Source organism: Terrapene carolina, unplaced genomic scaffold, assembly GCF_002925995.2.
Source record: "Terrapene carolina triunguis isolate 2854851 unplaced genomic scaffold, T_m_triunguis-2.0 Scaffold238, whole genome shotgun sequence".
NCBI classification, from domain to species: domain Eukaryota; kingdom Metazoa; phylum Chordata; order Testudines; family Emydidae; genus Terrapene; species Terrapene triunguis.
In genome coordinates, this window is record NW_020664589.1 from 10,647,896 (window position 1) to 10,663,513 (window position 15,618).

Here is a 15,618-nt window from a genome sequence, read left to right on the forward strand (position 1 = left end):
TACTTCTTGCATGATAGTTTATTCTGTAAACGTTTTACTATTTTTTTTTGCTAGTGACTAACATATGTGAAAGGTGCCAGATGGATAATCCTTCAGTGTATCCAACCTGCAGGAATAAGAGCACTAGGAAGGAAATGTGCCTCTACTCTGAGTTGGTAGGACCCACATCTAGGTAGCTCAGCCTTCTCCTTCATTCATTCATTCCTCAGCTTCTCTGCTGATGGTGGCCCATGTGGGTGTATCTGTGCCAACGACAATCATGACTTTTGCAACGTGGGCATGTCCCCCCTGGGAAGTGGATTGAAACCACCAGCTCATTTCATGTCGGGGCCCCGGACTCATCAGGTGGTAACCTGCAGTCACCTCTAACCTGGAGCTTCACGCTGGTGACTTAGCAGTGAGTAGACGCCCTACCCCTGTACCATCCCTGCAAGCCATCCACTTATGAACGCTACACCCTTAGGGAAGGCCAAACACCACCTGATAAAAGCCAAAAGTCAACACAGAGCCCTATTTCCCAGTTGAGCTTGCTGTACATCTGCAGAAGGCTCTACAGCTGACATCATAATGTTGGGCTAAAATCTCAGCCATTTTCAAGCAGGGAAGGTTGGATAGGTTGGATATTAGGGAAAACTTTTTCACTAGAAGGGTGGTGAAGCACTGGAATGGGTTTCCTAGGGAGGTGGTGGAATCTCCTTCCTTAGAGGTTTTTAAGGCCCGGCTTGACAAAGCCCTGGCTGGGATGATTTAGTTGGGAATTGGTCCTGCTTTGAGCAGGGGGTGGGGCTAGATGACCTCCTGAGGTCTCTTCCAACCCTGATATTCTAGGATTCTAAGGTCAAATTCATTCAATAAAAACTTCCATTGAGTCTAAAATCCCAGCAATAAGCATTGGTGTTTTTGTGCAGAGGAGGATTAAGCAAAGATATCAAATCGGTCAGTGGGAACACACGAACCAACCGGAGGAGAGGGTATGATCTGTGTTTAAAAAGAACCTGACTCTCCTACAGTGTTAATATAGACAAATCTACACTAGGCATGACGTTATACTGCCACTGATGGGCATCACACTGAAAGGAGGACATACCTCTGGTGTAGTTAAACTATCAGACTCCTGGGATTTAATCCCAGCTCTGCCACTTGACCTTAGGTAAATCACTTAACCTCCCTGTGCCTCAGTTTACTTATCTGTGAAGTGGGGATAATAGGATTTAGCCAACCTCAGGAGGCAGAGATGGGGAGGTGGTTTTTGAAACCTAATTTCTTGTGATGTGCTTTCAAATTTCCCCTATGAAATATGCAGTATAAGTGCAAAGACCTATTACTAAATGATAGCCTGTCCTTAGTTACCAGATCACGAGCTTGCAGGACTGTACGGCAAAAACCCACACGGATACAGTGTTTATTTGAATCCTGATTGGTTTAGCTATTAAATGTTATTGATGTTCCAACCAATCCCATAAGATTGCTCATGGAGAGGTTCTCAGAATAGCATATAAAGACCAGCAGCGACAATGCACACAATTCAATATGCGCAAGGAGTTTCTTAATGCAACATTTGTTGAGCTAATGATAATTTCATTTGCCATTGGGTAGGCCAGGCAATAAGCAGCCCCCCTGGGCAGGTTATAGCTTCAGCGTATGGTCCTTGTATGCAAGATTTATCTATAGCCTCAGGCCAGCAATTCTTGCTCCTTGCAGAAATTCTGCAATGATGCATAAAGGATTCTGTTTCCTGTCAAATGGCCAGATATTTATACCTGCTTTCCCATAGCAATGGGGCAGGGGCATGGACCGATAGCTCCTGTAGCTACTAGGCTATCCTGATCATTAGGGTCATTTATGCCATACAGCAGAGGTGAGCTGGAAGTCTGGGAGTTAGGTGTGACTTGAGAGCAGAGGAAAAGAAAAGAATGAAAAGAGGGAATAAAAAAGACAAACCCATTTTAGATGTTGAAAACATCTAGCCAAAGGGCTGAGGAGTATGAATTTTAAGTCACAAGGAGCTCACACATGACAGTCTCCCATTATTGTGTCCCCGTGAAATGTCCGTTAGATCAGTGGTTCTCAACCAGGGGGACGCAAGCAGGTTTCAGGGGGGCCACCAAGCAGGGCCAGTGTTAGACTCGCTGGGGCCCAGGGCAGAAAGCTGAAGCCCCCACCAGATGGGGCTGAAGTCCAGGGACCTGAGCCCCGCCACCCAAGGCTGAAGCTGAACTTCATTTTGTGGGGTCCTGTGGCGTGGGGCCCCAGACAACTGCCCTACCTGCTACCCCCTAACACTGGCTCTGGCTTTTATATGCAGAAAACCAGTTGTTATGGCACAGGTGGGCCACAGAGTTTTTATAGCACGTTGGGGGTGCCTCAGAAAGAAAAAGGCTGAGAACCCCTGTGTCAGACAGTGGACCCACTGTGTTGAATATGGAGTCCCCCAGAGGATGGAAGGCTACGCAGAATCCAGGTTTGGGGATGGGGAAACAGTCAAGAGAACTCCTGGTGGCTCCTATATTGGATCAGCCTGCCTGCGATGCGACAGCAAGGGGTGCCAAGTAAGTGGGCTGCCCCCAATGTGGGAAGACAGCCAGGCTTGGTGCGGATTAATGAGTCAAAAATCTATAGTTCAAATACAACCACAAGCCTGGAGAGCTGGAAGACGCCCATGGGCCCAACTGCTCCACACAGGGAGTGGCTGAGTAGTGTGACCGTGATACTGCAGAGCTAACATCCCGGTTAATGACATGAGGGCATGGTTTGTGGGAAAGGCTTAGGCTGGGATTCCCATTGACCTTCAGCAGTGTTGGGTACCTCTCTGCCCACTGTGCCTTTGAAAATCCCCCCTTTTGTGCGCCAGAGTAAATGCGGAACAAAGATGCTCCATCTTAGGGGCAGAGAGGGGAGTGGCAAATACAGCACAGCTGTCAGTTAACATTGGGCAGGTGTGTGCATGAAATACTGATAAAACCACAGCCTGTTCCCACCCAAATTTGTCCTCCCAGATTAGGGCGAAGGGGCCTGTTATCACCAACGCGGATTTCAAATTTGCCATAGCCTGAAACTCCGCAGCTGACAAGCGGTAAGTCAGAGAATCTCAGATTCCTAGCCCTGCCCAACTCACATCTTTTCTCGACTGGGTGAAAGACCAGGGAAATGATGAATGAGCAATTACACTTTTTTTTTTTTTTAAATGGACATGTTTCTAAAAAAAGTTTTCATCTGGAAGAGCCAGAAGAGCATTGCTCACCTTAAAAACATCTTGCACGCTTTGCAGTTGGTCGTCTTTTCAAACGTGTACATCTGGAAGTTGTGGTGATTCGCGTTGGCTTTTTCTGGCTTAATGTTGGACCTAACTCCAAAGAGGGGAAAAACCAAAACAAAAGACAAACCCCCAAAGTTGTATCAACCTGCCCTTGCCAGACTTTCTGAGTTCTATGGTTGCAGCTACTGTCTGGATTTCAGTCAAAGTTTTGAAATCACAAAGCATGGTATAAGATCTCGTACAAGAGTAAAAGAATTAGAGAATCATTTGGGGCTAGCGGTTGGGAGGGGGTTATGTGTGGTGCGTTAAACTTTCATTGATATATTCACACATGATCCTGTCTTTCCCTCCTAAGTCAGTCATTAACTAGAATTCACCACTGTGCAGAAGGCCAATATGAGACCTACGCACTACTTATGTCCTCAAAATAGGGCTTAAATAGGATGCCGTGCCCTTGTGCAGACTATCTGTGCAGATTTTAGCCCTTAACTCCGGTTATTTGGTCAAATACATGCTCAACATTGCATGCCATAGGTTTTCTCCCAAGGTGGCAATTTCTATAGACATCTTCCCTGCACACGCTTTTTGCATGAACCGTTTGGTTAGATGCTATCACATCAGGCCCAATTCCGGAAGCCCTTTGTGCATGGACGGCCTATGGAAGTCAGTGAGAGTTGCAGATCAGAGCGCTGGGCTCTGAGAACTAGCAACTGAGTTGACCAGGCCATGTTTCATTAGCAGCAATGGTGTGCACCCCGAGATGATTTTTGCAGGGAAGCTTAAAACACTCACATTGCCATTTCAAACTGCTCCATCCACTTCCTCTTCATGTCTTCTGTCTTGCAGAAAAACTGGAAGCCCTGCTTTCCTTGAAGGTGAATCAGGTAGAACCCATATGACCACTGCAACAGGAAATCAAAATAAATGATCAGATGTTGGTTCTTTCACCCTTACCTCTTTGTGCTGAATGCTTAAGCAACAACATCTGGGGCGGGGTGGGGGGGGCTAATTCAGGTCCATTTGTCATCTGTTTTACTGTGTTCTCTTTACTTGCCTCTGTGGTTACAATGGACCTCTCTGGTGATAAAAGCAGGGGAGTGGTGCAAAGACCAGCTTTGTATCTCGATTGTACCTTGCAACAAATGACTTAATGGTTGACTCTGGTGCACACCATCATCAACCAGAATTTCATGGCAGCAGATGGGAGAGAACCCAGATCCTGCGGCTCCAAAAAGCTCAGGTCCCTGCCATTAAAGCTAAAGGAGACTCTCCATTCACCATCAGCAATATACAGCCTATGACACACATCCAACCTGCCCTGCAGAAGGCAGTGGTGCATATACACACTAGCCAGTTCACTACAATGTTAAAGAAAATAAAGTGGATCTCGTGGTTGCTTACCATTTTTCCATGAGACTAGAAAGCATAAGAGAGCAAAGTGGAAACACAATTCATTAAAACAGAAGGCTAGCAATCTCTCTTCAACATCACAGCAGCAAAGCCACCAATTATTTTCAAAATGGCACAACAGCTCCCTTGTTGCTAGCCTGTACGTTGTACCACACTAACGGGGTGGCCAAAGCTGCTAAGCTGTGGAGTCTACTGGGATGCAGATCTTCCTTTGTGTCATCACCTCAGCCCAAAACCAGGCAAAGTATGTGCATCTCTGATAGAGAAACTTGGTTTAGAAGAGTGTACCCAATGCAAAAAGCCTGCCATGTCCATGCTAACCCTGAAAAATAGACACTTTCTACAGCTTCGAGGGTTGTCTGCTGAGGGACAGGTCCAAGAAGCTACAAAGATCCCACCAGACCAAGGCTTCCACCACGACCTTTGGGTCGGCCATTTTTAAAGAAACAGCACTCTCCACTGGGATATTTGAACTCCAGTATTGATAACTCCCACGCAGCACTAGGAAGGAGAAACCATTAGAGATGCCTTTTCCAGAACAGTTATTGCTGGAGGTTCCACTCCCATTAGCTCTTCTGAACAACAGGCAATGATAAACCTGGCCACTCGGCCCACGTTCCCTCTCCCAATGATAACTCCGGAGCTAGTGCTTGAGAGCGCGAGAGCCGCTGTGCTTGCCACGATCTGCAGTCTAGAATACTAGGTTAGTATTCTGTAAAATGCACCGAGGCACGGGGAGCGTGAAGCTTGGAGCCCGGAATGAGACACACATAACTAACGCCCAGTCACCCGGAGGTGTGAATTGGAATAAGCATGTGTATGTCTTGCCCATTCTTCCCCATCCTCCATTCCTTTTTTAGGTCATTTTTATCCTTTCCAATTTGTCTGTGAATTACTCTCTCGGAGAGTGGCTTCTCTAAAAGAACAGAGCAGCTTCCCCCATTCCAGTCAAGTCATTCTAACTTCTCGAGGGCTCTTTTGCAGGCCCCAGGTCAGGGGACCCAGCTCAGCCTCCCATTTCTAAGCTCCTTGCCCTGAAATCAAAGAGTTGATTGTCCAGATTTTACAAGCGCCATTTCTGTTTTAGAAGTCCAATGGGAGAGGAGGTGCCTTAGGACACTGACCTGCATGAGTATGAAAAGCTGTCCAAGAGAGCTAAGCCAGTTCCTTGCTCTGTCCACCTACCTTCTTAATGTCCTTGTTGTTCATGGGATCATCGGTCATCTTATGGAAAAGCAGCTCGATAATTTCTTTCAACTCATAATTGTATCCTTTCCTTTTACAGACGATCACCACTTTATCGAACAAAAATAAATACCTGCCAGAAACCAAATCCCACATCTAATTATATATACACCTTTCACAGAAAGCTCAGCGGAGATTATTCCCCGGTCAGGACAGTGAAACGTTGCTAGCTATATAATGATTTAACATTGAAGGCGCTCGGTGTCCATGCAATTCTAAGTAACAACCAAATTAAGGAGGCTGAAACGTGTGGAAACATAGGACCAAATATCCTGCTGGTGTCACTCAACTGACTGTAAGGGAGACAATTTGGCCCATAGATCGTCTTACTGGGCAAGGGACTAGGTGAAAAATAAAATTAACCTTCAGTTTGTTTATTTGGAAAGACTTCAGAACAACGGTTCTTTTTAGAAGAAAATGTTCTGACTCCTGTGATGATAGAGCTCTCAAAGGTGTTTCATAGACAGGCCGCGTAGTGAGAAGACATGTCAGTTTTGCTTCCTGAGGCTCTTCTAACTGTAAACCAGAGCTCCCAAGAGCTGTTGTATATTTCACTTGTAGGTAACCTCCAGGAAACATACAGTACTCTGTAATCATACAGGAAAAAGCTCCCCAGCTCTGTCTGAGACACCCTGAAATCAGCCACTGGAAAGGTTCACCTAGCACACACAATCCCTTCAATAGGGATGCAGCTTTATTTGACTCTGCAGAAAAAATAAGACGACAGGGCTTTCCTCTGAGTGCCCTCTCTGCAGGGCTCAAAATCAGTGTAAGTGGCTTTAAACCTAACTACACGTCCTACAATTCCGCGGGTTGGCAGTGAATCTAAACGGTAACAGAGGAGCGTTTGCATTTGCAAAGCCCAAGAGAGCTTTAGCCCCCCAAACAATGAGTTTTAAAGTAACAAAAAACAACCTAAGCATTTCACGGTGGATGAAACTTGTGGACTCGAGAATTGCCAGTTTTTTATGATTTAACATCGGACTTGAAAGCTTCTGCCTCTGGGCATTGTGGGATATATGACTGGGGCCTGAGGAGAAACACTGGAAGTGAACACCCTCCAGGCTTTGGGAGAGTGCTAGTCAGCATCTAAACCTGGGCCTAGAGATGAATTTCACAGCTTACCTGTCGCCTCCTTATAATGGGCCACACCTGCTTTCAAACACACTAAATTGCTGGGAGGCGGAGAGCTGAAATCCATACTAAGCATGACTTCTTATCTCTAGAAGATCGGGCCTCTTCAAACTAGATTGGCCAGCGCACTACAAAATGTACGCTAGGAAAAATCCTGCATTGGCAGAAGGATGGACGGGATGATTATCCAGTCTTTTCTGTGTAATGCAACACCCCCTAGCTGGGTTGTCAGCAATGGGAATTGAACCTGAAGCCTCTGCACCTAAAAGCAGGAGCTTCCACTTTCCAAGCTTCTTTGGCTCCAAGACTGTAGGTGATCTAAACCTCTGTGCTTCAGCCACTAGAGGGGGACAGAAAGCCACGCCATCTATCTGCAGGTTCCGCACACACCCTGGTCAGGGAACCTCAGGAGCCTGCCCAGCTCAAATTCTTATACCAGCCACCAAGTGTAAGGCGATGCCCCTGGGTGAGTCAGCATGAGCCAGGACTGAGCCCATGACCTATGGATCTAAACCCATTATGATTCTAAGACAGATGTTAAGCTGTATTAGAGCCCCCGGCTAGGGTGACCAGCCAGCAAGTGTGAAAAATTGGGACAGGGTAATAGGCGCCTATGTAAGACAAAGCCCCAAATATCGGGACTGTCCCTATAAAATCAGGACATCTGGTCACACTACCCCAAGTGCATAGCAGTAAGGACCCCTGTGCTGCACTTAGCATTTGGAATGGTGTTTCTTGTAACTTGGCTTTCTGTGAGAACGTTGTCTTTTTTCATTGTCCACTTCTTTGTTTCTTCATTCACTCACCTGTCCTGCTTGGTGTGGTTCACTATGGAACGGACTTTCAGTTCACCGTCTATCTTTGGCCTCCCGAATTCTTCCAGTTTCCCTTGCTGCGGGTAGCAAAATGTATGTTAGCAATGAGAGGTTTTTATTTCTGAACCCAAAAAGTCTCTGAATGTGGCACAAAATGTAAAGAAACAAAGAAGACAGTTTCCAAAGGGCAATAAAGCCCCTCCTCCCCCACCAACACCCGAACAATCAGTTTCACACATACAGAATGGGAAGAGACTGTCTAGGAAGGAGTACGGCAGAAAGGGATCTAGGGGTTATAGTGGACCACAAGCTAAATATGAGTCAACAGTGTAATGCTGTTGCAAAAAAGGCAAACATGATTCTGGGATGCATTAACAGGTGTGTTGTGAGCAAGACACGAGAAGTCATTCTTCCACTCTACTCTGCGCTGGTTAGGCCTCAGCTGGAGTATTGTGTCCAGTTCTGGGCACCGCATTTCAAGAAAGATGTGGAGGAATTAGAGAGGGTCCAGAGAAGAGCAACAAGAATGATTAAAGGTCTTGAGAACATGACCCATGAAGGAAGGCTGAAAGAATTGGGTTTGTTTAGTTTGGAAAAGAGAAGACTGAGAGGGGACATGATAGCATTTTTCAGGTATCTAAAAGGGTGTCATAAGGAGGAGGGAGAAAACTTGTTCACCTTAGCCTCTAAGGATAGAACAAGAAGCAATGGGCTTAAACTGCAGCAAGGGAGGTTTAGGTTGGACATTAGGAAAAAGTTCCTAACTGTCAGGGTGGTTAAACACTGGAATAAACTGCCTAGGGAGGTTGTGGAATCGCCATCTCTGGAGATATTTAAGAGTAGGTTAGATTAATGTCTATCAGGGATGGTCTAGACAGTATTTGGTCCTGCCATGAGGGCAGGGGCCTGGACTCGATGACCTCTCGAGGTCCCTTCCAGTCCTAGGATCTATGAATCTATGAACCCAGCTCAGATTCCAAAATGGGCCCCTAGCAAAGGAGAGAACCACCACTCACCAAAACGTGAATCACCTCATCAGTAATGTTAGCTGGGATGGACTTGAATACACAGAGGGAGAACATTCCAAAGACTCAGTAAATAGAGAAGGTGCACTGGCGTAAGATTATACTGTGGGGTCTATCTTGAGTGGCAGAGTTCATATAAACAGTATCACCTAAAGCCAGATGGAATTCCAATAGGCGACAGTTACTACAGAAAACGACCCTAGAAGTGGTGTTAGAACCCTGAGGCTAATGTTTGGGTTTGATGACAAGTCAAGTCAAGAATCTGGGTGCAAAAGTTTAGCGGTCAAGTAATTTTTGCAAGATTTCCACTCTGGGTGGCAGAAATCTCATGAGATCAGCTACTCTCGGGAGATTTTCTATTGAAACTGCACTGGAACCAGAAAATAGAGGTCTTCCAATTTTGGCTCCCATCTGGAACCAAAACCAGAGATTTGGGGCAGATTCAGAGGCCAGAATCATGAATCTCTCTCGCCCCCCGCAAGCCCTTGCAAATGCTACTCAATACAGCACTGTAATTGAGTGATATGAAACACTCCAGCTACACAGTGCTCTTTTTTTATTTAAAAAAGTCTTGAATCTTCACCGTTGATCAGAAAAATACATATTGTATACAGCTGTGCACATAATCTGTGGTTATTTCATTGCTGTGCTGTGTGGGTTGTGTATACATAATGAGAATAAATCCATAACATCCGCTACCGAGAAACGAAATTAAACACAGAGCAGAGCGTGTGTGGGATTGATCTGAAGCAAGAAATGACTGCTTTGCTAACATTTCATCTTCTGCATGTCACACCAGCTCTCAGACTGTAGCAGGGAAAAGCAGATGCTTAAAGTACCCATTCGCATTCCAATTTTTAAAGAGCACCACACATCTCATTTCTCATACAGATCATGACTTATCATGACTGTTCCAATCAACACCTATGAGCCGGAATGGCCTACATCCCACTTTGGAGTTTTCTCAGGTTTCTCTTGAAAACTAGGGATTCTGTCTCAAGTCTGTTAAAGAATCATCTATTAAAGTCGACAGTGTCCTCCGGACTCAGGATAACACAGACAGGTACACGGTGCTGAGTGTACTCAGCTCCCATTGATTTCAGCTGCACTTCAGCAGATCAGTCCCTCATGTGGTTTGAAAGACAGATGTCTGGTCCATATTTTTGGAGTTCTGTGCTCAGGAATAGATTACTTGTGCTGCTCTTTCCCTTGTATACCGGGCTATACTCTTGTTTATTCATCTCCTCTCTCTACCCGCTTAACAGCGAAATAAAAACATTTTAAACAGCAGCCAGATGTGCAAGAATTCATTTTTGGAAAAGGACGGTCCCCCAACATTAGCGGCATGCAGAAATAAAGTCTGGGAAATCCTTTCAATGGAAAAAAATGACAGTCAAACATCAGGATCAAATAGATTTTATAATGTATGGGTTCCATTTTTTGGAATTTGAACAAAATTAATACACAGATAAGAAGAGGTTGATCAAATACAAATTGGTCTTTTAAAGATAAGTACAGGTGATAGTGAAATTTGTTAATACTTGTCTGGAGAGTTCAAGTATGTTAATAAAGATAAAATAAAAAGTTGGGGGCTAGGAGGAAAAGAGAAGATTCTCAAACTCACCAAGTTTTCTATAGATTTCTGAAATTCACGTATTTTCTTTAAGGTCTCTTTGTCTCTCTTGACTTCATTTATGTACATGGCCAAGTCCTTAAGAGAAAAACAAATGTTGATTCAGTATTTCTGTTTCCCTTCTAATCAAGAATCCTTAAAAAAACCAAAAACACTCGACTTAAGGAGTCACTTCAGAAAGTGAAGATATCAGCAGCTCTGTGGGAATCAAACAACCAACTAGCACATTGACTGTGTGTCAGAGAAAATACAAATCGGGGAACTCAGAACTAGCGCAAAATATTTCTGCTGGATTTAAAACAAGAATCAGTCAATTAAAACCAAGTAAGCAAGCCACCCAAGCATGTCTGGTATCACTGTCTATAATCTCTGCATCAGTACATTGCTCACATATATCAAGAGTGCTCAATATTCTGCCAGCTGTATCATTCAACACTTCTGAGACTCCTTAAGCATCTTGGCCCAAACATTCTCCATCCTTTCCCATGTGCCCTTCTAGGATTTTCTTGTTAAATAACTAGATAGGCGCTGCAACTCTACCGATGAACAGAAGAGGGCAATACTTTAAATTAGCATTAGAAAGTATGACGGACTTAGAAAGTCTTTAAAAGCACAGTCCTGACTTTCCACTCAGCAGCTACCTGAGCTGACGTTCAAATTCCATCCAGCATAACTCTTAGAAAATAAAGAGTTTTCTGACTCTTCTCATTCTCCTCCATTCTCACGCAGTGCCTTCCACCTCAACACTCCCTTTTCTTTCAACTCCTTCTTCACTCCATTCATCATCATCCTAGTGCAAAAGGCACGTGCCAGACATTCTTAACCACTGTACCTTTGACCATCCTCTGTCTATATATTAACTAAACAGACAGTAAGCTACGCTGGACAAGGACCATGTCTATACTTGCTCCTAAGCCTCTTGACAACTTTTTAGCACTACGGCCCCAATCCAGCAAACCCCTAAAAACATTTCAGTACTCCCATGTACTTCAATGTGACTTTAAACACGTGCTTAAGTGCTTTGCTGGATCGGGGCTTATTTCAGCAACACCACTGGAGTTCTTATAAAGGTAAAGCATCTTGCAAAATAACGATGGGAGCCCTGAACGCACATAGCCATTTACAGTTGGGATGTCAGAGGTTAAGACATCTGTAAAAGAATTCTTCCAATACGAGGGAAAACTTTAGCGGAACTATTCCTGTGCTGAAAATAGTCACAGTAACTAAGTGTGTCTTTGCATTACAGAGATCAGATTTCTCCTGGTTATTGCATTCTCCGGCCAAGTTCCCCAGTTACCTGAATTCTGACCCAGAGGGCAGAGAAAGACTTCTCTAACCCTTCCACCACACTAATTTCTTACTACATCTTTAACAGTATTTTTTAATATATTTATGGCCTGTCATCTAGATGCCTCTGTCTCTTTTCCCTCAACTATAATTCTTGTCAGCTTGGATTAAATCTGAACACCATAGAATTTTTCAAGACATCCCCTCGGGTGCAAACTTTCTACAGCTTTCCAACATAAGAAGGATTAATCAGAGATAATAATCATAATCTTAAATGACAATACTTATATAACATCACATAATACCCATTTAAATAGTCAGTGTTGGTAACAGTTAGGACGGGGGAAAAGGGTAAAGTGATCAGGTGAAGTAAGATTCCCCTGCATGTCAAAGTCACCTGAAGCCACTTCCCTTCTCATTTGCGTCCTCCTATGGAACAGGCCATCTTGCAAACATGGGAGAAACACAGCCTTGAGATCTACAGTGAACCATCAGCTTGACCAGATGTGCAAACTGGGCTCCTTCACAATGTAACAAGCATTAAAGCAACCTTTGCATTGTACGCAGTGATTTGTGTGCAAGACTGTGCACCCAGGCGATGGGATTTTGCGTATGCTAAAGACTTACATGTGCAAATCTTGCACAAATGCCATTGTCTTGTGCAAATCTTACTGCTAGTTCATGCAAATGACCATGCATGGAAAATCAGAAGTGAGGCTGAAGCCCCTGGGACAATTCAGCTCTAGGCTTGGCTAACTAGACGTCTGGGTTTCCCATCACTGGCGCATAGGAGCGCTAGAATCATCCAGCTAATGAACAAGGCTGGACTCTAGATGAAATAAACCATTTGAAAACTAAGCCTAGATTTTCATACGAATTAAAGTAAAATTTTGATGCTTCCTGTGACCATGGCAAGTCCAACACTGAGTCAAATCTATACCCTCGTGATGGTGTGAAAATGGAAGCAAACGATCCTGTCTGATGGCTACTGGCAGCTTTATAAAGAAAACACTGAACCTTTAGCACAGCCAGGATTTTTTATTATTAGCATTGCATCTTATTCAACAAAGCCTGATCTCTTCAAAAACACACAGCCACCAAAGGAATCAAATAGTGGAAAGACAGAATCCTGCAATGCGTGAAAATGTCTCTGTGACTCTCTCCCTTTTTTAAACTATCACCACATTTCACTAATCGCCCAGTGAACAGTGAATTTTTCAGGTGGGGAGTTCTGGATATCAGACGGAATAGCTCACACCAGCACTCGTGGTATGTTTACACTGCAAAAAAAAAAAAAAAGACCCACTGTAGCAAGTCTCAGAACCAAGGTCAAATGACTTGGGCTCACGCGATGGGGCTAAAAATAGCAGTGTAGACATTCAGGCTCAGGCTGGAACCTGAACTCTGGAACCCAGCGAGGGGGATGCTCTCAGAGCCTGGACTCCAGCCTAAGTCAGAATGTCTACATTGCTGTAAGCCCCATAGCGTGAGCCCGAGTCAGTTGACCCGGGCTCGGAGACTTGCTGTAATGGGTCTTTTGTTTCTGCAGTATAGACATACTCTCAGACAGTGAAAAGTGGGGGAAGGGAAGGACACGTCGTGGCTCTTTCTTTCCATATATTTAAGGGATTGATTTATTTTCAAAGAGTCTCCTTCCCAATTCCTCCCCCGCCATTTAAATCCTTGCTCACCATCCAGGTTTATATTATAAATCTCTGTCTATCCATGGACCTGAGTAGTTCCCCCCCAATCCCACCCATACATTGGCTGAAGTTTCCAACACAATGGGAGAACTCTCAGGGATAATAGTCAAAACGAGTCAAGCTCTATGGGTCTGACCCAGTGCCCACTGAAATCAATAGACAGACGCCCATCGACTTCAGATCAGGCCCTATATCGTAATAGGGACTGTTCCCCCTCCCCCCCCAGGCATTACTCTGGAAAGTGCTGGGCATCCTTAATTCCCACTGACTGTGGCAGGAGTCAAAGGCACATAGCATGCAACAGCCTTGGGCACGACGGATGTAATTCTTGATCCTTGCAGTACGAAACCAAACAAACTTTCAATTCACAGTTGGTCAGGAAGGTAAGAAGCCACACACAGCATTCAGGGAGTCATAAGCAGCACTTAGATAATTCACGTTGCAGAAAGAAGGGCTTTAGAAAACTACTTCGGTGGAACCCACAAGTTTAGCTTTGTAATGTAAGAGAATCAAGGTAGGTCAGTTCCTGTTAGCAGCAGTAGATCAGACTGCAATGTCCTTCAAACAACCTTCATGTTCCCATGACCTACATACCAGCTCTGGATGCACTGGCTAGCAGGGATGATGACTAAAAAGGTCACTCAACTTATGTAAGTCCTAGGAAATGCAGTGTCATTAGAAAAAAAGCTGATCCTCAGAGGCAGAAAACAAACAACGTGATCTCAGAACATAGAGGGCAGCTCAGTGGTAAATGTTCTACAGGGTCATGAAGACGATCTGGGTTTAATGACTGGTCCTACAGGCTGATTCCGCTCTGAATTACATGACTGGAAAACCAGAGAAACCTGCAGAAAACTGTGACGAAAGTAAATTTGTTTTTGTTGTGATTTTTCTCAGATTTGGGGGTTTCAAGGTTTTCATTGAAACTCACAAACTTTCAAACACACAGAAATTTCCATTTTGTGGACAAGCCATTTTCCATCAGAAAGACCCAAACAATTTAGATGGAAAAATCCCAACCCACTCCACTCAGTGGTATTCAGATCTGGATGATGGTGCATCCCCATCTATGCTCCATGCAGACACAGTACACAAACACAGAGGGACAAATTTCCACAACACTGATGTCGATTCGAAGTAACGCCACACACGTCAATGGAGTCACTCCAGATTTACACTGGTGAAAGTGAGAGTCGAATGTCACAGTACATCTACATAGAATGGTTATCAGTGCAAAACTGCCAACCAATACCAGCTTCCCACTGTGCTTTGGAGAGGAGATAATGGTGCCAACTATGCATTTGTTGTGAAATGACTTACTAGAGTGCATATGCATATCCTAAAGGAAAAGACATCTCTTTCCTCTGCCCGGATGTGTTACACTTTTCCCTCTGAAGTTTTTGCTACACATAATTGACCTTCCTTCCCCCCCAGGTAGAAGTATTGCACCTGAGCAGTGACACACATCTCTCCCTGCAGCTTTTGCAAAGAAAGGAAGAAGCATGTTTATGGAATCTTAACACCTCTAAACTGAGCGATCTGCAACGGCTATGTCTGAACTCTTCGCAAGCATCACTATCTTTGAAGAAATAAGTCTTTAGGTTTTAAGCTCTTTGGGGCAGGAATAGTTTCTCTTGTGTGTTTGTACCGTGCCTAAAGCAACGGGGCACTGACCTCGTGGTGCTACTGTAACACAGATAAATAATAGCCTAGACCCTGATTGATCTCCATCATTTCAGCCTAACGTTCAAGGGCATGCTGCTTCTACCAGTTCCCTGCGGGTGGACTGCGTCATTCATCTCCTACCTGCATGGCTTCCAAAGCTTCCTTGAGTTGTTGCTTTTCTGGCCGATCAGACGAATGGCTGAGAAGCTCCTGCAAAAAAATATTCTGAGCGCGTTAGGAAAGTTTCACACACTACTGCCCACCTCATGTAACAGCGCACAATACAAGCAATTACTACATGCCACTGTGAACATATAGCAACAAAGCTGTGGCAGTCAGTCGGCAGCTATAACCATAAGGAGACGAACCAGCAAAGCTCTTGGTGCTCGGTGGATCTGTTACACTGAGCTGACGGGAGGAATTTCACACATAATCAGATTATTTT

General features: G+C 44.5%; 1 protein-coding gene across 1 annotated transcript in view; it reads right to left on the reverse strand.

The window, feature by feature from the left end:
• VAV2 (vav guanine nucleotide exchange factor 2) overlaps window positions 1-15,618 on the reverse strand; it is a 305,827-nt gene that overhangs the window by 17,560 nt on the left and 272,649 nt on the right. Inside the window, exons 11-16 of the mRNA XM_026657295.2 lie at window positions 15,315-15,383; window positions 10,510-10,596; window positions 7,852-7,937; window positions 5,852-5,984; window positions 4,049-4,158; window positions 3,242-3,343 (exon numbers count right to left, since the gene is read on the reverse strand). Of these exons, the coding sequence (XP_026513080.1) occupies window positions 3,242-3,343; window positions 4,049-4,158; window positions 5,852-5,984; window positions 7,852-7,937; window positions 10,510-10,596; window positions 15,315-15,383 (587 nt within the window). The remainder of the gene's footprint in view (window positions 1-3,241; window positions 3,344-4,048; window positions 4,159-5,851; window positions 5,985-7,851; window positions 7,938-10,509; window positions 10,597-15,314; window positions 15,384-15,618) is intronic.